Here is a 25,128-nt window from a genome sequence, read left to right as displayed (position 1 = left end):
GACTCTCCTAAAGTACCCAATATAAAACAGGAGTTCCTTATCCTAGATCATCCCTAGTTAAGTACACATTATTCTCTGTTGCAGAAAACTGGTGGACACGACCAAGTGCTGCTGGGCTTATAATCTGATAAAATGTTTCCCATCCCTTCAGCAATGCAGGTGTAGAGACTCAAAGGCACTCTGCATCGCAGGAACATGCTCTTAGGCATGTGGACAAGCTTTTCACTGCAGGTGAGACAAAAAGGGAAACAAAGTTTCATTTGCTAGCTTACCCAAATGTGTGATTTAGTACGTTAGCCATTGTGTCATCCCCACCCTTTGCAACTGAGGACACTCCCAAGGGAATGTCCTTGCATCAGAACAGGATGCAATACCAGCTGGAGAACAGGACTGCCCTGGTCGGAGCTGCCTCAAATATTGGGCATGCTCAGATCCATCCAACGGCAGGCGCGCACCCTGTGACGCTCCTAGGATCATCCCTGTGTGCTATGTTAACCAAAATAGGCAAATTACTTATGAAACCACTTTTTTCTGTAAAGCAAAATAAATATATACAATTCAAGATTATTTTCTCTTCTAAAAAGGTACAGATATGTGTTAGCTGAATGTTGGCAGGAAAATTATTTCTGAGTCGATCTGAACGCATAAGAGACATGACTGACGAGCATGTTTTCAAAGTTCTAAGAGACTGCAAAGCCACAAAATACAGTTAGGAGAGCGGGAAAAAAAACTGGTTGGAAAAGCACTGGAGAATATGATTGCTGGAAGTATGCCAGGGGAGGAGTGAGAGAGGGATCTATAATCCCTAAACAGATCCCAAATCTTGGAGGGACATGAACCATTATAGAGACAGTTCTCCGTTACAAAGGAAGCGTTATTCCATCTTAAGAATCTTGAACATTTCCATCTGCATCTGTAAACTTGCTGGAGAAGTGACGAGGGGTTGCTGATGTGTGGTGACGCCATGGGCAGCGGACTAGAAGGTTTTCTTTTCTTGGCTTGTCTCAGTGGCCTTTTTCACTACTCGATGAGCAGGCCCAATCGTAGATGACCAAGGGAATGCTGACCAAGGAGAATAACACCCCCAGACCCAGAAAAAGGGCAGCCTGGAGCAACAGAAAGGCATGGGTTATTTTCAGTGTAGCTGACATTTTGCCTGAGCACTTGGGGAATAAAAACAGAAATCTTTTCCCTTTCCCTTTATGTCCCCTTATATGTGGGGTTTGTTACAACCACTGCTGAACGGAGGACTCTAAAATCATGTGAACCTGATTCTACAAGAATGGGAAAATAACAGCAAGCTGAGCAGAGCTTGCACTCTGCTCTTTAAATTCATGGCATATTCATCCTGTAGGTGACTAGGTATCCTTATATCTTTCTCTCAAACTAAGATTATAACTTAAAAAAATGTTTTGTGAAAATATCCAGATCATGTGTGTTGTTTTTTTACCTACCAACCTCAGTTAACACTGGCAGGCTCATATTTCCATTTTGGGGGTGGGTGGATGACTGAGGATTGAAACCAGGGGTATTCTTACCTCTGAGCTATACCCCAGCCTTATTTTATCTTTTTGTTTTAAAACAGGGTCTAACTAAGTTGCTAAGACTGGTCTTGAACCTGCAATTCTCCTGTCTCAGCCTCTTAAGCAATGGGATGATAAGCACGCACCACCACGCCTGGGTAACGTTTCCATTTGCAAAAGCAAAACGAGTACATGCAGAAGCAAAGTGGGCGGGTTAAGAGAAATAAAAAAACAGGTGTCAAGAACAAAGTTTCTTAAAGGGCTGATGAAAGCCACAGGTAGACAGAATCCTAAGCCTAGAATTTGGGGAACTCCTGAATCTAGTTGCTAGATAATGTCCAGTGAGAGCTTTGCAGGGGAAGGAAACTGACGGTGAGATAGAGGAAAGGGACAGAGAAGAGGGAAACAGTGGGGGTGACTAGTCTAACTCCTGCAGTCCCTACACAGACAGAGAGACCTTGTCTACTGCTATCTGGTAGAGCCAGCTTTATGATGGGAACAGGAATGGAGAGGCCCATAGAATTCAAGGGCAACAGGCTCCTACCATTTGCAGATGTATTCTGAGTATATTTCACTGTGTGCCATGGTGACCGCCCCTGCCTCTCCATCCCTGTGAAGACCCTACGGGTAAGTCTTAAAGCATCTGGGATTTGTGGCTTCAGCGATAATCCTTTTTTAGGAACTAGATGCTTCCCGTAAATGCACAGGGCTGGCCCTGCCTCTGGCCCTCCTCGGGCTCTGTTGACTCAGGTGACAAGTGCAGTTGCAGTGCTTACACTATCGGGGAGGGCAGGTGAGAAGCCTTCTCCGAGGCCAAGCAAAAGGGTGCTCCAGAAGGGACTCAAGTAGCAGCCACTTCACCCCTGCTCCCCTCACTGTCTCCAAGTGCACCACCTTCAAGATGCCCTTGAACTTCACCAGACCTGGAAACAAGAATCCCAATATAGAAAGGTAGTTTTTGAATCCAGGTCTGCCTGCTCCAAAGCATTTCTGTCAAATCATAAAACGACTCTTAAAGCTAACTCAGACATTTCATTTATGGCCCTGCACGTGCCCTGTGTGGCAGGAAGAAGTTTACTATGTGACAAGATATCGCACAGAAACCGTGAACTGCATCGAATCTTTTTGAGTCTCTACCTCCTATCTTGCTGAAGACAAGACATTGCCCTAATGGAGACACAGCAGTATAAACATCTATTCTCCCAGTGGGCCACGCCCTGGGCCAGAACAAAGCTAAGACACAACAGGAGGAAAAATGGAAAAGATATTTGAGGGAAAGGAGAAAATTTAGATACTAAATTTTATATCTCCCAAAAGGGAAACCACAGGGCTAATGCCTCCCTTCAAGGCAAATGAAAGGAGCAGGAAATGGTACAGAGATGAACTATTTAACTTACTCTTGTGTGTGTGTGTGTGTGTGTGTGTGTGTGTGTGTGTGTGTGTGTATGGTACTGGGGATGGAACCCAGGGGCATTCTACCTCCGAGCTACAGCCCCAGCCCTATTTTTTATTGTTTTTGTTTTGTTTTGTTCACGGTACTGGGGATGGAATCCAGGGGCATTCTACCTCCGAGCTACACCCCCAGCCCTATTTTTTATTCTTTAGCTGAGGCTGTCTATGAATGGTGATCCTTCTGTCTCAGCCTCCTAAATGCTGGGATTACAAGTGTGAGCCATCATGCCTGGCTTTCAACTTGCTAAATTTAAACAAGAAAGCTAATCAGAAAATTTAGAGTAGCTGGCAAGAGACATACCCAGATTCTCTGAGTGCCTTTATCTCCATCCTGGTTTGTGATTTTCAAGTAAAGAGATGAAGGAAGAATGAAAATAAGCATATTAGCAGATGTGACTCCTGCAAAGTAAGAAAAAAAAGAGAAGTTTACACGTTATTGTAAAATATATATATATATATATTGGGTTTTTTGTACCTGTATGGTGCTGTGAATTGAACTCAGGAGTGTTCTATCTCTAAAATACACCTCCAGCCCTATTTTATTTTTTCTTTGGAAATAGAATCTTGCTAGGCTGCCAAGAGCCTCACTAAGTTGCTGAGACTGACTTTGAACCTGTGATCCTCCTGTCCCAACCTCCCAAGTACTGGGATTACAGCCACGCGCCACCATGCCCAGCTATCAAATTTTAACTTTAAACACTGTAGCATGTTGTAGAAAGGTTAAGTGCAAAGTCATAAAGCCATACCTATGACTCCAAAAATATCTTTCATGGAGGGGATGAAGATCACCAACAAGTTGACAATAACCAAGAGTAAGAAGGTAACCAAGATGTGGCGACACATATTAAACTTCGTTTTCTTAGCCAGTTCAAATAAAGATGAACGGACCTAGAGAAAAAGAAAAAGAAAGATTCTATAGAGCCTAAACAGCACGCCAACTTCCCGTTTCTCAGTAGAATAACTGATTTCTTTTTTTTTGGTGGTACTGGGGGTGGCACCCAGAGGCTTTCTACCTCCAGGCTGTACTCCCAGACCTATTTTATATTTTATTTGGAAGCAGGGTCTCACTAAGTAGCTGAGGCTGGCTTCGAACCTGTGTGATCCTCCTGTTTCAGCCTCCCAAGCGCGGGGATTACAAGCGTGCGTCACCACACCTGGCAGAATAACTGATTTCGTGGCATACAGGGATTTGTGACATGTTTTGCAATGCCTAGTGGATGTAGAAAGGAGGGGTGGGGTCCTGATTTAAACTGGAAAGTATATGTATGAATAGTAGTAAGATCTTTCCTTTGGACAGGGTAATTGCTTTAACTTAAATTCTAGTGTTCATTTCTGGTCTTTCTACATTCTCCCATCATTGGTGACTGAGATTCAACCACTCTGTCTATATTTCTCTGTAAAAGAGTGAGTAATTAGAATTCAGATTTAAGCTGGAGGTGGTGGTGCACGCCTGAAATCCCAGCATTTGTGAGGCCGAGACAGGAGGATTGTAGGTTTGAGGCCAGCCTCACCAACCTGTCTCAAAATAAAAAATAAAACAGGGCTGAGGGTGTAGCTCAGAGGTAGAATACCCCTGGGTACAGTCCCCTGTATCAAAGAGGCTACACTCATTCACTGATCCCACTGACCTAGGAGCTGGGTCCTTGATGCAGCCTCAAGGACCAGGGAAGTCAGCAGGGCAGGCTTTCTCTGCAACGGGCTCCTGAGAGTGAAGGAAAGGCCAGAGGCAGTGTCCCTCAGACTGCACTGCAGCCCTGTACTCACCGTGAAAAACAACACGGGCACCGTGAGGATGACAGCGACGATGACGGCCAGCCGCACCGTCAGGATAAGGATGTCGCCTTTATTGGGGTACTGGTGGAGGAGGTCTGACTGCACTTTATCTAAAGGGAAAAGCAACAGGGTTTCAAAGGAGACAAAGAGCCTGAATGAGTTTTTCTGAACAACCATGAATTTGCAACCGAAGGGCAAAGAAGGGAATATTCTGCAGTATCTTTTAAAACAATTTACAGCTGGGCATGGTAATCCCAGTACTTTGGAGGCCAAGACAGGAGGATCGCAGGTTCATGGCCAGCTACCTAGGCCCTCTGCAATTTAGTGAGCCCCTGTTTCAGAATAAAGACTAAAAAACAGGGCTGAGGTGTAGCTCAGAGGTAGAATGCTCCTGGGTTCCATCCCCAGTGCTGCAAAAAAAGGAAAAACAATACCAATTCATAAAGGCGAGAGAACACTCCTTGTGTGAGGCGTACTCCACTGCACATGGGCAAATGTAGCCACAGGGAACGAGGAGCCATCATCAGATGGGCCCTTCCCTGGCCTTAACACCTGCAGACGAAGCACAAGGCCCCTCCATCCAGATGTCCTCCCCCTGGGGCCACTCTATGCCATGCCTGCCAGTCACAGCCTGCTGCGGGGATGCAGGCCACCTTCTTTCCTTCACTTTCCTCTGAAAACTCAACATCCCCTGGCCAAGCAGCAGAGGACCAACCGAGCTTCACCAGCAGCCAAGAGCGCACCGCTCGTGGGTGCTTTTCTTGTAAAAACAAAAACAAAGTACTTGGGTTATGTACCTCTTTGAATTTATCTCAACTCAGAATTTCAAAAAGTGTTATTTAAAAGACTGCCAAGCCAGAAATGTTGGTGCATGCCTAAAATCCCATTACTTGGGAGGGTGAGACGGGAGTATCACAGGTTTGAGGCCAGCTTGGGCAACTTAGAGACTCTCAGTAACTTAGACTCTGTTCCAAATTAAAAAAACTAAAAGGATGGGGATGTAGGTCAGAAGTAGAATGACCCTGGATTTAATCCTCAGTAGCAATAACTGATTAACTGACTGACTAAGGACTACCAATGCTGGAATGAGTCACAGTGCCGTGTGGAAATGAGCACACGGTTAACAGGAGATCATTTTCCTTCTTGTCTTTTTTCATGGCTTCTTACTAAACCAATCTCAAGATTCTGGGCCTTGACAGGCGTGGTGGCCCATGCTTGTAATCCCAGCATTTGGGAAGCAGAGACCGGAGGATAATGGTTCGCGGACAGTCTCAGCTACTTAGAGAGGCCCTTTGCAACTCAGTGAGACCCTGTTTCAAAAATAAAAGACAAAAAATAGGGCTGGGGGTGTAGCTCGAGGTAGAATGCCTCTGGGTTCCATCCCCAGTAACCCCCAAAAAAGATTCTGGGCCCTGGAATTCAAATTCTAATCTGTAAACTAAGTCTGGTGGCCCACAACCGTAATCCCAGTACTCAGGAGGCTAAGATAGGAGGATTGCAGACTCAAATTCAAGGCCAGACTCAACAATTTAGTGAGGCTGACAGCCACTTAGCATGACCATTTCCAAATAAAAGAATAAAAAACAGGGCTGGGGCTGTAGTTCAGAGGTAGAAAACCCTGGGGTCCTAGTAGTATAACAAATTCCCAGAACCATTAAAAAAAAAAAAAAAATTCTAATCTGTACCATGAGGCTTGGTCCCAGAGCTTGGTCCGAGTTTCTGAAAAAGGACTAACAGTTCTAATAATAATAGTAAAAATCTCAGGTCTAATTTTCTTGATTCAAATTCCATAACTATTTTAAAATAGCTACACCCTTTTTTTAAGAATACAAAAGGGTTTGGTATTCTCTTATATGTGGGGAAAAGAATTTATAAAGAAATATCATAGCTTGATGAAGTTAACAGCAGACTATTCAGTTAGTTCTCCCTCCACCCACGCCTGTCCTGTGACTTGTAGGAACCTCAGAAATACCATTTTTATACAAAAAAATTAAATGTAGCAGTTATGGATTCATAAGATAATGCTATTCTCTACTGCTTGCGAAGATAAGAACACGACTACATCAGCCCAGTAGCCTTTCCCTGCACCTGCATGCTGAATGAACCTTTTTTTTTTTTTTGGTGGTACTGGGGTTCCTGGAAACCCTTCTACCTCCGGGCTACACTCTCAAACCTATTTTATATTTTTATTTGGAAACAGGGTCTCTTAAGCCAGCGAGGCTGGCTTTGAAACTGCGCGATTCTCCTGTCTCCGCCTCCCAAGCGCGGGGATTACAAGTGTGTGCCACCATGCCCGGCCTGAATCAATTTTTAAATGTGTTTAAATGATGAGACATTTTTGTTGATGAAAAAATGCCAAAAAGAAATGCTATTTAATAGAGAAGATTTGTGAAAGATATATTTAAATTAGGTCACAAATGATAATGCTAATGAAAGATGTTAAATAAAGATGCAGGAGAAGCCGGGTGTGGTGGTTCATGATTGTAATCCCAGCATTCGGGAGGCTGAGACAGGTGGGTCGTGGTTTGAGAACAGCCTCAGCTACTTAGTGAGGCCCTTTGCAACTCAAAGAGACCCTATTTCAAAATAAAGGATTAAAAAATAGGTCTGGGAGTGTAGTCTGGAGATAGAATGCCCCTGGGTTCCATTCCCAGTACCACAAAAAAAAAAAAAAGATTCAGGAGCATTTAAATAGGAGAGGATGAAGAAGTAATAAAAGCAGAAAAGCAGGCAAACCAGTTTCTTTTTCTTTAAACTTTCTATGTCATTCCTTCCAATCTTTGTAAGGCTCCAACTTCCGGTAAACAATTAGACATTTTATTTTTAATTAATGCAGGGTGTCATGAGTGTGGCAGTCTTCCCTTTCTCACTTTCCACATCTGCCTCTGTCTCTCTTTTCTATTAATGGAATCTGACCCAATTTGCGGCATCAATTAGGAAAGCCTTCTCTGATAGAGTTTTAAACTTTCCTAAGTAAAGATGGCATGTTTCTAAAACGGAATTTCTTTCAAAGACACTATTAGGAGAGAAAAAAATGACAGCATTATTGCGATTATTTTATTCTGCAGTTTACAGAAAAATGTAAAAGGCAACATCAAACAAGAAAGCCAGCAAAACCCATGACTAGTTTTGCTGCTTTCACTGACTCCACGTCAAGAGTAACATTGATATTAATTTTTACAATGTATGTGTCAGCAGAGGCTACTTACCATTGAATGTCAAGTAGCCAAAGATGGCAGTCAAAAAGTACATAACAAACATGGCGAAAAAGGAGATATTTGAAACCATCTGCATTTTTTTCTGTGATCGACTAGAAAGACAAAGAAGTTTGAGAAATTAAAATGTGGGAATTACTTATTACTTAATTGAAGCACGAGGGTTAATTAACACCGAGGAACGTACTAACTTAACTTTCTTCCTATCAGGATCGGGCAGCTCTGATCAGCTAAAATACACTCAGCCATTATGCCACTTGGAACATCACTTTAATTCCAAATGGGTACTGTGAGGAAGAGGACTACAAACTATGCTTCCTTGAATGTTCTTCCCCATTCTTTTGAAAGACATCAAGTTCTCATCTGAAGGGCAGATAGTACTTTTTAATATTTGTGCTTACTATTATCTCTACCATGACCACGCACACACACACACACACACACACCAAAAAAAAAAAAAAAGAAAAGAAAAATTCAAGTGCTCTTGTCTCAGCCCCAGATATCAGTAGCAGAGCTGGAACTTGACCTCACAGGCTCCATCTCTAAAGCTGCTGTTTGGAGTCTGGTTTGCCCACTGAGTAGCCCCAGGGATGGGAGGGGGTGGTCTGTGTGTCCCCAGAGCAATAAGTACCCAGGAGGTCACGGGCAAGAAGCTGGTGGGCTCCATCTCTTAGGTCAAGTTTACTCTGGGGTTGAGATGACCCTTCAAGTTTCTTTAACTGCCGGGATAATGTACAAAATTTGTACTCCATAACAGACGACAGATACTCATAATATCTGGTGGTGTCCTAACAAAGAGCCCGGGATGTCACAGTGTGTAGAAAACAGGGAACACTAAGAAGCACACACTTGAGAAAATTATGAACTCAAAGTTAGACCATTACATTTAAAAGATGCCAAAGACATCTTTAAATTACCCAGATATAGGGTCATACTCTATATGTAGATAGACAAAATATTTCAAAATTTAGCTATGTGTCAACTTAATATGAAAGAAGAAATCCAATGAGAGATAATATGAGAGGGGGAATCCAATGCTAAACGACACCAACTTTTGTGTGCCAAAATGGAAATAGCTATATATATCTTTTCTGAACTTGAGACTATGCTACGGATACTATTTTTAAATGAAATAAACCTAATAACAGTAGGCTAAAAAGAACACATGAAGAAATTTACAAGCAGACCTTTATTCCTCTCTAAAGCAAGAATAAAAAAAAAAATCCACTGAGCGCCGGGCATGGTGGCACACGCTTGTAATCCCCGCGCTTGGGAGGCGGAGACAGGAGGATCGAGCAGGTTTGAAGCCAGCTGTGCTGGCTTAAGAGACCCTGTTTCCAAATTTAAAAAGTGTAAAATAGGTCTGGGAGTGTAGCCCGAAGGTAGAAGGGCTTCCAGGAACTCCAGTACAACCACACACACACAAAAAAATCCACTGAATCATTTCAAATGAACAGCAATATTCTTTTTGCCTAGTTTGTTGTCTCAATATTAATTTCTCATTGTTTGATTTGCCAGCATTTTTTTTCCTACCTAAACCAGAGGTAATGCGTTTAGTGGTTTTCACACCAATTGAACATTATTATCTGCTTGCAAAGTGATCAGAAGTGACAAAAAGCAGCACATTTTTTTTACCCCAGTACTGGGGATGGAACCCAGAGATATTCTACCTCCGAGCTACACCCCCAGCCCTATTTTTTATTCTTTATTTTGAAACAGGGTCTCACTGAGTTGCAGAGGGCCTCACTAAGTAGCTGAGGCAGTCTGCGAATTGTGATCCTTCTGTCTCAGCCTCCCAAATGCTGGGATTACAAGCATGTGCTACCATGCCCGGCTTAGCACAAATATTTGAACTCTTCTAAGAAATACAGTATTGGGAAAATAAAATTAACAAAAAAGGCCAGATGGCTGTCCACTTTACATACTTAACAAGTCAAACAATACTACAGACTTCTCATTTTTCTCAATAGAGCACTAGCTCAAGATTGGCTGAATGTCAGTAAGTGTTGAAATCTGAGGGTTCATTATCTATGTCTGTTTATTTTGATACAGCACTTGAAGATTAATGAGAGGGTAGAAGATGACTAAAATAGAGGAATTAAATCTCTTACTCTTTGAGCTCGCTGTAGATTGGCAGAACTGAGGGATGGCAGACAAAGGCAAATGCAATGGTGGGTAAAGCATACACGGTCTATGTAAAAGAAAAAATAGAAACACTAAGAATAGACATCTTTACCATATAAATTATATAGCTCCATATCCGGACTGGCTTTTCATCTGTCTGACATCGCTTCAGAATCCCTGAATTATTCGGCTGGTAGGAAGGTTTGATCTCTTAAACAGGAGTAGCTTTTGTTGGCGGCCTATCTAGCTGCTGCCATAGGCACTGTCACGGGGTTTTACATCTGGCCCACTTTCAGCGTGTTCTATGCATTTCCAGCATTGCAAACCCATGTTGATGTGGCAATACCCAGTCACATGGCACCTTCCTACACCATAGCAACCCCAAGCAGCAGACAGGTCATTGCTGTTCTAACTCCCTTACAGGTTAGGTGACTTGCCTATATCAAGTTAGGTTAGGTCAGGTGCACAGAAGCATGCTTAACAGGTGACACTTAAGCCATGTGTAGTAGCACATGCCTGTAATCCTGCGAAGGCTGAGAGAGGAGGATAGCAGGTTCATGACCAGTCTCAGTAACTTAGCAAGGCTCTCAACAATTCACCGAGACCCTGTTTCAAAATAATAAAATAAAACAGGACACAAAGGAAAGCACATTTCCAGAGCAAGATCCAGCAAGGAGGACTGAAAGTTGGGAGACCAACATGATCGCTAGGTATTATGTGAGAGAATGGAAGAGGAGACATATGCAAAATCCTGGAACGACAAAGATCATGTTTTGTTCAAAGGACGCAGCAAGTCCAGTGTGACCAGAGCACCGAACCAAGAACACCGAACCAAGAAAAGGAGAGCGCTCAGCAGATTTCAGTTGAGATGAGCAGAATTGCCCTAGAGGGTCCCCAGCCAGATCGTTAACTACCCAAATGATTCCAGCTTTAACCTGATACCACCATATCCAGCTAGTTTCTGTACATCAATGCAGTACTGCACAAAATCCTATGATACAGTGCCCAGGGGGTCTTTTTTGCCATACAGCTTTGCTGTGAATGATCCCAGCATGTTCTTGACACCATAGAATCCAGCCATTTCCAGAATTTCGAAGAAACCTCAAAAGCATATCTCATTCACCCCCAAATATCTGGGAGAGCTGGAGGCTTTGTTTAAATACTCCATGTTCCCAGATAAACATACCCCAAAGAAGCTTGCTTCACAACTCCAACTACAGGAGTGCACAGTGAAGGTATGGCTACTTGGGGTTTGCTGGGTCCCCCACCCAAACCTTTTTCAACTATGCAGCCTGGAAACTGGGCATGGTGGCACACACTTATAATCCCAGCATGTGGGAGGCTGAGACAGGAAGATCCAGGTTCATGGCCAGCCTCAGGTACTTAGGCCCTTTGCAACTCAGTAAGACCCTGTTTAAAAAAAAAAAAAATTAAAAAAAGGACTGGGGATGTAGCTCAGATTTAAAATGCCCCTGGTTTCCATCCCTAGTACTGCAAAAAACAAAACAAAACAAAACAAAAAACAAACAACAACAACAACAACAACAACAAACTATGCAGCCTGGAAATTCACTCCCCAACATAATAACATGTCCTTTATTGAATAGCTACTGAACTAACACCAAACCGGGAAAACCACATATGAGAGTCTCATTATCATGGACATTAAAAGAGAAGAAAATGGAGATTCAGAGGCAAAGTGAATAAAGAGATAACAAGAGAAAAATAAATGAATAAATAAATAAATAAATAAATAAATAAAACAGGAGTTGGGCATGGTGGTGCACACCTGCAATCCCAGTACTTAGGAGGCTGAGAAGAGAAGAGCTGAGATAATTATCCAGAAAGAGATTTCCACAGAGAATGCTAAAGGTTGTCCTAAGTCACATAGGAGGGAGGGTGAAATATATGTGCATTTCAATGGATTGTGGAATATAGAAGCAATAGCACTGTGTGTTCTTTTTAAAAATAATATACTCAAAAGAGTGTCATTACAAGGATAAGATATATACTGCTCATGCTTATTTTAAAAGATAAGGAAACTTACCTTTGAATTGAAAGTAACATATTTTGGTGTACACAGTTCAACGTTTGTTGAATTAGCATTTGCTGTTGAATTTAGTGCTGTAACAATACAGGGAATTTGAAATTTCTTGTAGATAACCTGGCATTAAAAATATAGGAAAAGCAATGTAGATTTTATTAAAGCCAAATAATGAATAATTGTTATATGGCTTTGTACTCTGTATTAAAATCAAACCAACCATTTAAAGCAGTACTTACCACTATTAGGAAAAAAACCATACAGCTCAAGGAAAATCCACTAGTATAGCCAAGATACCCTTTAAAAAGTTAAGAAAAGAAAAAATTATTATTTAAATCATCTTTCTCAATGCGTTATTTCAGGCATAGCTTGGGACTCCAATGATGCGCATACATGCCCATGTAAATATAAGATTTATCATTTGATAGTGCTACTTTATTTAGCAAAAAATAGGACTTATATATGTGTTTTGATTCTGCTATTCCCTGGCACACTAAAGAACACAGATTTCCAAAAAAGGCACCCAGAAAATAGGTGCTTCCCAAGTTTGTGTGTCTGTATGCTCTAATGCAGTCCTAAGGACAAATCCAGTGCTCCTTGATACTCTTGGTGGCTCTTTACTGTGCATTTCTTGTGTAAATGCTATCAAGTATATCATTTCTCTCTCCAGACGAGGCATGCAGAGTGAATGAAGTGAAGTTCTAGGGACAAACAGAGTACCTACGGATCCTACTCGATCCCCCTAGAATGCTCAGGAGAGCTCTGCGCCACTCCCATGAGCCCAGAAAGGTGGAATTAAGTAGTCTCCTGGGGACTGCATCATTCTCTTTCTCAGGAAACATGCCTTCTCTATGTGAACTGAAAAGAGCTACCGAGATAGGTATAGAAAAGTCTACACTGTCCCACAAACCAGAAAATCAAGTACTACAAAAAAGACCCACTTCAAACTCCATAGATATCTAATTTTTTTAACAACAACAACAAAAAAAAAAACAGAAACAAAAAACTGGTTTAATATTATTTTGGGAAGAACTTTAAACGTTTGCCTTGAGTTAGCTCAGATTTAAAGAAAATGTCATTTAGAGGTTTTTGATTGGATGACAACCTGGCCTTATTATTCCATGTATGAAATTCTCATAGTGCCACATTTACTTGTCTCCAACTAGAAGCAAAGAAACAAATGTCAAAATAAAATGGAAATGACTTGGAGATCATCTGTTACTTCTGATTTTAAACTTCTCTCTCTCCCTTCAGCAAGGGACATCACTGAGATGAGATGAGTTAGACTCTAAATTTTAAGAGTGCTTCATCATATATATATATATTTTTTCTTTCTTTTTTTTGATACTGGAGATTATATTCAGGGACATTCTACCTCTGAGCTACACCTCCAGCCCTTTTTATTTTGAAACTTGGTCCTACTAAGTTGCTAAGGATCTTGCTAAATTGCTAAGGCTGACCTTGAACTTGCAATATCCTGTCTCAACCTCCTAAGACAGGGATTATAGGGGCATACCATCCCACCCAGCCATGATACGTCTGGGTATAAATACAAACAATTTTCTGTCTTGATGTAAGATTTGAAAGTCTGCTTGACTAAATAATCTGAGAATTTAAGACCCTGGGGAGAATTCCACTTTCTGAGGCTTTCTTAGAGCAGCCTATAAGTTATGCTATTGAAAATAACAGTATCTGTTCTCAATCTCAGTGTAGTAGAGGGACTGCTCAGGAAATCACAGAGTGTGCTTTTATCTCACATTAACCTCAGGCCTAATTAATACTTGCAACCTATGAATCACTTAATCATTATTCTACAAGTGGAAGCAGAGGCAAAGTTACTCATTTTTATTAGGTTTCGGATTTACCCGGGCACTGTGGGGACTATGATAAAGGTGAGATCTTTCCTCATCTAAATTCTTTTTTTTTTTTTTTTTTGTGGTGGTGGTACTGGGGATTGAAACTGGGGATGTTCTATCTGAGCTACAACCCTAGCTCTATTTTATTTTCTATCTTGAAACAGGGCCTCACTAAATTGCTGAGACTGGCTGTTGAACCCGAGTTCATCCTGTCTCAGCCTCCCAAGTACTGGGACTACAGGTGTGCGCCACCACTTACCTAAGTTCTTCAAAAGACACAGAGGAAGGATTATGCCAAAGGTAACCATCACAACCAGAACTCGGCCATCCACATACCAGGCTCTGAAAGGCAGGCAAGCAGCTGGGTTCTATTTTTTGTTTAGAAAGTGACATTTCTTCCCATAAGTGTAAAATTTTACAACATACTATAATTTTTAAAAGATACTTCTATTGGTACATTGACTCTCATTCCATAATGTAGTTCAGAGTGATAGGGACACATATGCACACAGCACTTGGTGAGGTTCCCCGGCTCACAAGAGATCGACATTGATAATTTTGTGTATGTCCAGAGTATGGATGGAAGTGTTTTTTCATTAATTCTACCATCACCTTCCCCTTCTCCTCCACTGCTCCACTGAGGTTTCTCCTCCTTTATCTGAAGTCCTTCTTGTATCCTGACCACTCCCTAGCTTCACATATGTGAGAAAGCATATATCCCTTCACTTCCTATGACTAACAAATATCACTTAGCATAATGTTCTCTCGATCCATCCATTTTTCTGCAAATGACACAATTTTTTGTTCCTTATTGCTGAGTCCAATTCCATGGTGTGTATATCATATAATTTTGTAGTACATTCATCTGTTGATGAACACCTAGGCTGGTTCCATAATTTGGCTACTGGGAATTGTATTGCTAATAAACATAGACACGCATTTATCACTATAATATTCTGATATTAATCCACTTTTATTACTATTTTTTAACCATCATTACTTTTTAAAACCATATTCAGGTTTAATTCAAACCTTTGAACCCAACCACTACTCTCTTACTACAGCCTAACTCCTACGTAATAGAAGAAGGGGTATTTTTGTTTCCCTCTTCCATTGGCTAAATGTGGCAGTCCTTTGAATTATTTATGTGGTTTCAAAGCTGAATGCATACATCGCATTCTGTCAGATTACAACTTGTCCTATCAATTATTTAAAGAGAAAGTTCCTATTTGTTTTGCTTGGCTAGTATCAGTGAGAATCAAGTCCCCACGGGTAGGCATTTTTCTCTTACTGATCTCTTGACTTTGACCTTGTATCCTGAGGTACAGCACTAGGAACTCTGGCTTCTACCACTCTTCCTTAAGGAAACACAGAGAAGCTAAAACCCACAAGAAGTGAGAACAAGAAGTCAAACATAATTGCTGTGTCAATGCAGCTGATGACATTTTCCAGGGCTAGAATCATCTTTAATGAGGTTGGCTCATGTAAATTTTGTTCCCAAACGCTATGAATTGTCTTTGGGAAAGAGACAAGAGACTAGGGCCTCAATTTTTTTTTCTTCTTATGTTCTACTTCTGTGTTAAAAATACTCTATATTTTTCTATTTCACAGGAACTAGATATAGATTTCAGGGTCTTGGGAAAATGTAGTATCGACTGTTTGCAGCCTGATGATGAATCTACCTTTTAAATGTTCATATTCAAATGGTTTTCTCTGCTTCTTCCATTTATATCATCCCAAAGAAACTTATTGTTGAAACAACAAAGAAAAAAAAAAAGGCCTGGGAAAAACTTTATTTCTGCAATTTTTATAAAATGCAAACTTTGTGATTTTATCTTACATTCAGTTAAAACCATTTTAGTTCTACTACAAAAAAATGGTATATAACTTACGAAAATTCCTCTTCCTCTCCCATGAGAAACTTTATGGCAGAAGGTAGTTCACTTCTTACTATGAAGAGGTAGCTCAGCATTGCTAGAGAAATATGAGAAGATTTTTAGAAAGATGATACTAAGGCTCATGTTGCAAGCTATATGAAAGGTTACCAACCTGTTTTTAGACTAATCTTCACCAAGACACAAAGGTACCTACCCCCAGTAGTATATTTTCCTTTAAATAAATGACTGCTATTTCTGTTTTACTTCCCATGTGCCCATTTAGCAGTAAGAATAACTGCTTGAATCATGTCAAATTCATGTGGACACCCAACTACCAGAATGAGAAAAATTAATAATATTCACATTCTTGAAACTTATGTATAGAAAATCATGTGCCTTTTACCTCCAGTGTTCTGCAGAGACGTGGCTCCAAAGATGACCAGCTTTCCTGTGGTGCCAAACACTTGTTCCCCCAGCTTTTCAAAAACCATGCAGCCTATTTAAAAAGCAAATTTGAGGGCACAAGAAATGACCAGGTTATAAAAATTAAAATAGCCAACATTTCATCCTTCACTTGACTATTCCAAGTTATTTTGAGTCTTTATCAAACATATAAATATGCATCTTGGCTTGGCCAGAGTGTAGGCCTTGTTATTATAAAACAGGCTCTTGTCGGGCATGTTGGCACATGATTTGTAATCCCAGTAATTTGGGAGGCTGAGACAGAATTACAGGTTCAAAGCCAGCCTTAACAACTTAGAACATGTTTCCAAATAAAAACTAAGATAGGTCTGGGGTTACAGCCCAGAGGTAGAAAGCCCCTGGGTTCAATCCCCAGTGCCACAAACGAGAAACAAAAACCCAGCTTCTTGACATTCTTAAAGGTCAGGTCTGATCGCCATTTCTTCTTTTTCAAGCTGACTGCAGAAGCATTATAATTAAACGACTAGGGCATCGAGCTTATTTTTAACTACGTCTACTTTCCTTGAGAGGAAAATCTCACTCTGATCTTTTTCTCTCAGGTTGATGTATACCATTAAAGATTTCACTTTAAAAAGGTCCTGATGAGCTGGGCATGGTGGCACATGCCTATAATTCCAGTATTTGGGAGGCTGAGGATTGCAGATTCAAGGCTAGCCTCAGCAAAATAGTGAGACCCTCAGCAACCTAGCAAAAATCTTTAAAAGGGGGGGGGGGTTGGGGTTGTAGCTCCGAGGTAGAATGTGCCTGGGTTGTTCAATTCCAAGTAACGCGCGCGCACGCGTACACACACACACACACACACACACACACACACACAAGATCCTAATGTTTGAGACAAAAATATTCCTTTTGGATTAATTATATGAGTTGATTAGCCTAACAGAATTATCTTCATAACATCCCGTCAACCTCTCAGTCCTAAATATATCAAGCTGAAAAACATCTAACAGTCACCAAATAAGAATTTTATCATCCATAAAATTTAAATTGAAGACATGTAACTCCTTAAAGAAAGCAGCAGACTAAAGCAAAATTCTAAAGTGGTTAACCATCTCATTTCAATAAATATTAAAATCCCCAAATATTCACGAAAAGAAAAAAAACCAAACTACTGCTTATCTGGCACAGTGGTGCACATCTATAATCTAGCTACTCAGGAGGTTGAGGCAGGAAGATCAAAAGTTTGAGGACAGCCCCGGCAACTTAGTGACCCTGTCTAAATTAAAGTAAGAAGGGCCAGAGACGTAGTTCAATGGTAGAGCACTTGCCTAGCATGCCGATGGCCCTCAGTTCAATTGTATGTACCATGTGCACAGAAAAATTCTACAACACTTTTATGCTTCTTCTTTTTCGGATACTGAGAACTGAACCCAGGGGTATTCTGCCCCTGCACTACATCCCCAAGCCTTTCTATTTTCATTATGAAATAGGGTCTTGCTAAATTGAATCTGTGATCCTCCTATCTTGGCCTCCTAGGTACAAGGATTATAGGCGTGTGCTGCCACACCCGGCTAGTTTACACTTCTTTATGACAGTTCAGTTCATGTTTTCAAAAGGTTCACAGAAAGCAATATGGGCCAGGTTATAATTAAACCTTTGTTTAATCCCTTATAAGACTGGTGTTTAAACTAGACAATGGCTAGATTACAAAATGTTCCAGTCATCTGTATACAGTAATAGCTGGCTGGTGTGGCTTCAGCTAATGTAAAAGTCAAAGCATTACCAACATAATCCAGTGTCTCAGGAACAGAAAATAAACACTTCAGGTATAACACTGCCCAGAGAACTTGAAGTCCTTGGTTGCCTGCTCACCCCCACACGGCCTCAGGAGCAATATTTTCTCCTTGGAATATGCACCAACGAGAATAAAAGGTCTGTTTACTTTGAAAGCCTTGGAGGCCAATATAAAACATGGGATCTTTGTTCATGATTTATAAAGGCCTAAGGAAAAAGTGACGCCTTTCAAATGAAGTCATTTTAAAGTAAAAAATCAGACACAAATGAGGGTTCATTTGATGACAACACTGTATGCTCACTGTCCGTGACAATTTAAACTTTGCTGCTTGTTTCTCTAGGTAAATACCACCATAAGTCTTCTGGTTACTAGAGGTCAAAGGCATCTGTTTAATAATAAAATTGCTGAACAGAAAAGGCATTGTTTGTTTGTAATTTACTATGAAAATTATTCACCCTGGCTTTAACAACATTAGAAGACTTTCTCTGCTTACCTGTTTCCTTGGAACAGATCAATAGAAGGTTTATTGAATATATAGATAGCAATGTCACTGAAGTCAAAAGTATCCTGAAAAAGAAAAAATCATATTTTAACAACTAGAAAACGTGTTCTTTTTTTTTTTGTGGTATTTCCAGTTGAACTCAGGGGCATACTACCTCTGACCTACGCTCCTAGCCCTTTTTATTTTTTATTTAAAAAGGGTCTCTCTAAGCTGGGCGTGGTAGTACATGCTTGTAATCCCAGCATTTGGGAGGCTGAGACCGGAGGATCATGGTTTGCAGACAGCCTCAGCTACTTAGGCCCTCTGCAACTCAGTGAGACCCTGTTTAAACATAAAAATAAAAAATAGGGCTGAGGGTGTAGCTCAGAGGTAGAATGCCCTTGAGTTCCATCACCAATACTGGGGGGGGGGTCTCTCTAGGTTGCTAGGAGTCTTGATAAATTGCTGAAACTGGTTTCAAACCCACGATCCTCTTGTCTCAGCCTCCCAAGTACTGGATTACAATCATACACCACCATAGACAGCAAAAACAACATATTCTGACCTTGTGTTTTAGAAAGGCAAAGGTTTATTTATATGGCTAAAATAATTTGTTAGCAGTATCCAAAATGCGGAACCTATTAGTCACCATCCCTTAAAATCCTCAATAGAAATGTCCTACCAAATAAAGAAGTGCTCATTATAATCTGAGTAACTCTACCAGTTTAAGTCCTTTACGTAATTCAAAGGCCAAATAGCTCTCCGGAGTGTTTCAGCTGAGATGGCTTTAAGACATCAACATTATTAAAAACTGCTTTTGTAGTCTTTGGTATGTATACTTTTCATCTGGGGGAGACACTGGTTGGGGATGAGGGTAAGGGGAGAAGCTTGCAGGGATCTTAGGAGAGTGATATGATTTGTGATGGTATTTGCTCAACTTCCTCCATTTCTAGATTCCTCACCTGTAATAAAAACACCACAAACCCAATGATGTCATCTACAGTTATTTTTTAATCTATACACTATGCCACTAATTTAATTAGCTCTTTTTGCACCTGGTTCCTCTTAGACAAATACGCACCTCTTTTAACTAGTGGGGAAATTATGCAAGTACAATTAGAAGATTTTTTTTTTTAAATGATGAGCTCATGGTTTTGTTTTAGTACATCTGGCTCATTATCAACCCCTTCTCAAGAAAAAAAAAGCACAGTTAAAACGATATGGGAGATTACATAGATTATTTCTGAATCATTTGGTTAAAACAGATGACAACTGGAAATAAAATTTATTTATTAAAAAGGAAAAAAAATTCCATTCCCCAGAGGTTTCATATGTATTTCTTGACCTAGGGAAATACAGACCTAGTATGAGACAGGACTGCAACCGAGTCCATATCTGTGCAGTTAAAGGCAACTATTTTCCTAGCAAGTGCTGTTGACAGGCACTTGGCATGTCCTGCAGTTCCTGGTGTGGGCTGCTAGTTCCTGGCCCTCCCCCACCCCACACCTGTTGAACAGGGTGGCTCAGAGGCCACCTCCCAAGGGCCTTCGCTGGCCCCAGGCAGAACGATTGCTCCTTCCTTTGATCTACAGCCCATGGAGACAAAGAGGCAGTGGAGAGTGGCCACCAGTAGACAGATGGATGACCAGAAGACAAGACAGACAGAGGCCCACAGATGTAAAGCAGACACTGAAAGAGCAGAAAACCCAACACTTGGGTAAAGGCCAGACTGTCCTGCCAATAAAGGGGATTTCAGGTTAATTATGATGATTAAGGTAATGTACTCAGACACACGTTTATTTAGCTAAAAACCTTGAGTGAGGAGGATGATTAAGAGGGTAAGTCCTTTATGATCTACTCCAGGTGGAGGTCAGTAGAAACTGGGAGCAAGCATTTATTAACCAACCCCGTAGTTGTATGATCACAGTCTATGATTTATGACTTGATATGCTCCATCAGAGAAAAAGACACAGGACAAATTGTGGCTTGATGAGTTTTCTTTTATCCTATAAGATAAATAGTATGTGTATCAAAGCTTTGAACTTTACTCAGAGATTGCTTAAGTGAGGGAATTTTACCTATGCATTTGACAGGCCCCCAAGGCACAGAAGGCATGGGCTTCCCTGTAGGGAACAGAAGGGTCTCTTCTCATCTCCCCTCCCCCTTTGGTAGTACTGGGGATTGAAACCAGAGTCATTCTACCTCCTAAGTACACCCCAGCCTTTTTTATTCTTTGTTTTAAAACAGGGTCTCACTAAGTTGCTGAGGCTCTTGCTAAACTCCCACGGCTGGCCTCAAATCTGTGATCCTCGTTTCAGTGTCCTAGATACTGGGATTACAGGTATGTTCCACTGTCCCCAGCCTAGTTTAAGAGATGGGTGCTATCTTAAACCTGCCATGTGCTGTTGTGGCATGATTGTGTGCTCTGCTGGGGCTGACTAGGACAATAAAGGAGACGTTATTACATACCCAGGCTAATTCATAAAGAATATGATCTCGCAGGAAGAAGTGCCTAGAAACAGGGCTTCATTACTAACATCTACAAAACAATTTCCCAAAGGCCCTAAACTTGGAGAATCTGAGTACTTAACAGCAAAGAAACATTTGCAGTGTTCCCTCTGCCAAGAGCCCCTGGAGCCACATGGTCTGGGACAGTTGCCTCTCCACACACCTTATGTAGATGATGCTCAGCTCAGCGGGCCTTTGGCCCTTGGCAAAGAAGTAAGGAATTACTTCACACTTCTATCACCCCTTTCCTTTTTCAAGTGGGAGAAGTGCTGATTAGGGAATGTTTCCCCACACTCAGACACGCAGAATATAGTGCTCCTACAACCATGGAAGCAACCCTCTTGCTCCCATATTTAAGGGACATAGCACCACACCCACATAAACTGACATGCAGTGAGCATCCCACAGTCTTGCCTTTGGTCAGCCCATCTCTGAAGACCCGCTTCTGATTTATTTTATGTGGTGGTAAGGACTGAACCCAGGGGCATTCTACCTTCAAGCTACACTCCCAGCCCTGATTTATTTTTTATTTGGAAACGGGGTCTCACTAATTTGCTGAAGCTGGCTTTGAACCCACGATCTTCCTGTCCCAGCATAACAAGTACTGGGATTACAGGCGTGTGCCAATATGCCCAGTCTGAAGGCCCTCTTCTTCATTCCTCCCAAAATACAGATCTTCTCTTCTAACATGGAAAGATAACAAAAAACAAAAGCCTTTTTCTATCAAGTCACTAAAGAAGCAAACAGTGTTTGTAAAATTCTCAGGATGATTTAGGCTATACCAGAATCTAGCATTAATAATATTAAAATTTAGAAAAGTACACCTCTTTGTTTGGATTCTTAGAAAGAAGCAGTATGTAGTCTAATTGACTACCTAGCATGGTTTAAGATCAAGCCAGAGATGTGTTGAAACCCAGAAAGAAAGAGCGAGCAGGGAGGAATACCCAGAGAGTGTGGTGGCTTATTTAAACACTTCTGTTCTGAGAATAATAATGCTTCTATTTGTCCAAATAGACACTTGAACATATAATTATGTTTTCCTGAAAGAGAAACCGAGCTGGCCTTCTTGTGCTAACAAAGGGGAGCGCAAGCGATGGCCTTTCTCATTTCTTCTGTCTACCACTTAAGCTTCCACACCACTAACCATTGGCCAAACGTTTTCATATGGCTGGAACTACACTGGTTACTGAGATAGGCATTCTAAAGATGGAAATCGGGTTGTCAAGATACTGGTATTTCAGATGTGCATCCAGCCTTGACAAAGAGGATCTAGAACATGTACCTGTACATGGGGGAGAGGTGGGAGAGAGTTAGGGTTGTGAAGAATGTGGTCAGAAACTTTGAAGGAACCTTGTGTCCTCAACACTTGAAAGATGTGACTCTGGGTCATCCTAAGAGATTTCCTGGAGAAAAGGCTTGTTAGGAAACAAGATTCTAGACTCCTGGATCAGGCAGAGATCTCCAGAGACTTCCCAGTCCAGTTTTCCACTGGTACAAAAAATTTCTGTGCCTCATGCCAACACATAGGTACCCAGATCTGCAAAATATCTTCTAACAGGGAACACATTATGCAACTCATTTTGTTTCTGGCGAGTTCTGTGTTCTGGAACTGAGATTGAGCTGAAATCACTGCTGCTTCCTTAACCTTTGGGTTCTTATTGTACCCTCAGGATCTATTTGAATCTACCTGAAATCTAACCCTCTTCTACCTTACAGCCTTCCTTCTGATGGTGACTGTGCTCTTTGACTTAACACTTCGCATCTTTCAACTCTCCCTCTTGCAAAAGACTTTGGATCACTTACATTTCACTTATGGTGCAGTTTCTCAACCATCCACTTCAAGGACCATGTATCAAGACAACCACAATGCCATAACATCAGTTTTGTCCAGCGGTGCAATGCATGATGAGTTTTCATTCTCTGGATTGGACATCGTATATATATTTTTTGAGGTAACCTACTTTGAGATTCATTTTTTTATGGCAGCTACATCACATTCTTCTTTTTTCTTTTTCTTTGAGCTTCTCCTATAAAGTGCTACTAGGCTAAGCCTACCTGGTTCTATTCTGCATACTTTGATTTTTTTAAAGCTAAGTGTAAGAATTTATATTTATTTTTATTACATTTTATCCCTCAAGTGTATACCTTTGAAAAACAGTTTTCAAAAGAGGACTTTGTACTATCTATCCACTTCAGTAGCTTTGTATCTTCGACGTGTCTTCATCCAAGCCAATGGTCCTAACTTTGAATAGAACAAGACCATCTGGAAGTGACCCATCGTCGAGCCAGCTGCTCAAACAGGAAGCCTGAAAGTCATACCTGATCTCTCAACTGCTCTCATCCTTCATGCATAAGTCACCGACAACTATCCTATAATTTCTGTCTCCAATATACATCCCAAATACATATGCTTCCCCCATATCCACTGACACTGTTTCAGAAAATTCAATAATCTTTACTTATCTTTTTTTTCTTGTCTCCTCAGATCCATCTTTCATCCAGAAACAAGAATCATTTTTTATTTCACTGATTTATCCTGTTTCTCCATCATGAGATTATAAGACGAGCCATTGATGGCTGAGTTCAACTATTTACTTCTTACATGCAACACCAAACACACAAGTAATGGGCTCTTAGCTAAGAATCAATGAACTTACAAATGTTAGGAACTCATCTGTAAATTACATAAGACTATACCATTATCCTGTAAAAATCAAGACACACTCTAATGGTAACTGCTCAGAATAAAGACATGTTTGACCTAAGATAGTCCTGTGATGTTTACCCTGATGTCTAAAGATAACCATAGTAGCCAGGTATGGTGGCACATGCCGGTAATCCCAGTACTTGGGAGGCTGAGACAGGAAGATCACGGGCTCAAGGACAGCCTCCGTAAGTAGTGAGACTCTCATCAACCTAGTGAGACCCTGTTTCAAAATAAAAATAAAATAGGTCAGGGGGTATAGGTCTAAGGGAGAATGCCCCTGGGTTCAATCTCCAGTACCAAAAAATTAATAATTAATAAAAATAAAGATGATGATGATAGACTGAGGGAGATGGTACCCACCTATATTTTCAGCTACTCAGGAGGCTGAGGTAGGTGGACTGCAAGTTACAGCATAGCCTGGGCAACTTTGCAAGATCCTGTTTTAAAATATGGGGATAGCTGGGTGTGGTGGCGCACACTTGTAATCCCCGCACTTGGGAGGTGGAGACAGGAAGATTGTGCAGGTTCGAAGCCAGCCACGCTGGCTTAAGAGTCCCTGTTTCCAAATTAAAAAGTATAAAAATAGGTCTGGGAGTGTAGCCCGGAGGTAGAAGGGTTTCCAGGAACCCCAGTACCACTCCCCCCCCCAAAAAAAATGGGGATAGAACCAGGAGTGATGGCATACACTTGTAATCCCAGCATCTGGGAGGCTGAGACAGGAGGATAGCCATTTGCGGACAGCCTCAGCTACTTAGTGAGGCCCTCTGCAACTCAGTGAGAGTCTTTATAAAAAATAAAGAATAAAAAATAGGGCTGGAGGGTGTAGTTTGGAGATCCTTGGGTCCCATCTCCAGTACCAAAAAAAATATAGATAGCTAGATGATAGATAGATACAAACATTCATACATACATATGGGGATGTAGCTCAGTGGGAGAGAGCTTGCCTAGCATGGGTGTAGACCCTGAGTTCAATCCCCAGTACAAAAAAGAAAAAACAAAAACAAAATTAGTGACCATTTAGGAAAGCTCTGTGGCTTCTTTGGAGCAACATTATCTGCAGCAATTAAATATAAGCAAGCTATTTAATGATTTGCTCCAAAAATATTGCTTGGAATCTACTTTTTGTTATTTCTAAAGCTGTAAAGCTGGGATGAAACTTGCCCATTTCTGGTCCTCAGGGATACTCCTGCTCTCCAGATTTTTTGTAACCCAGGGGAATTCTACCTCTGAGCTACACTCCCAGCTCTTTTTATATATTTGTTTTGAAACTGGGTCTCTCTGGTTGCTGAGTTTCCCCAGGTTGCTGAGGTTGGTTTTGAACCGGCAATCCTCCTGTCTCAGCCTCCCAAG

The 25,128-nt window shown here is 41.1% G+C and overlaps 1 protein-coding gene across 1 annotated transcript in view; it reads right to left on the bottom strand.

The window, feature by feature from the left end:
* Positions 1 to 1,004: 1,004 nt before the first annotated feature.
* The window catches only part of SLC38A1 (solute carrier family 38 member 1), a gene marked incomplete at both ends in the record, with an annotated part of 62,899 nt that continues 38,775 nt past the window's right edge, over positions 1,005 to 25,128 (bottom strand). The window contains 12 exons of the mRNA XM_080706380.1: positions 1,005 to 1,106; positions 3,277 to 3,374; positions 3,722 to 3,863; positions 4,740 to 4,858; positions 7,958 to 8,058; positions 10,075 to 10,154; positions 12,135 to 12,251; positions 12,371 to 12,429; positions 14,247 to 14,329; positions 15,880 to 15,961; positions 16,268 to 16,360; positions 18,576 to 18,649. Of these exons, the coding sequence (XP_080562506.1) occupies positions 1,005 to 1,106; positions 3,277 to 3,374; positions 3,722 to 3,863; positions 4,740 to 4,858; positions 7,958 to 8,058; positions 10,075 to 10,154; positions 12,135 to 12,251; positions 12,371 to 12,429; positions 14,247 to 14,329; positions 15,880 to 15,961; positions 16,268 to 16,360; positions 18,576 to 18,649 (1,150 nt within the window). The remainder of the gene's footprint in view (positions 1,107 to 3,276; positions 3,375 to 3,721; positions 3,864 to 4,739; positions 4,859 to 7,957; positions 8,059 to 10,074; positions 10,155 to 12,134; positions 12,252 to 12,370; positions 12,430 to 14,246; positions 14,330 to 15,879; positions 15,962 to 16,267; positions 16,361 to 18,575; positions 18,650 to 25,128) is intronic.

The sequence above is a fragment of the Muscardinus avellanarius genome (genome assembly GCF_963383645.1).
Source record: "Muscardinus avellanarius genome assembly, chromosome: 11".
Lineage (NCBI taxonomy): Eukaryota > Metazoa > Chordata > Mammalia > Rodentia > Gliridae > Muscardinus > Muscardinus avellanarius.
Note: the sequence above shows the minus strand (reverse complement) of the source record. Positions and strands in the feature narration are given on the sequence as shown.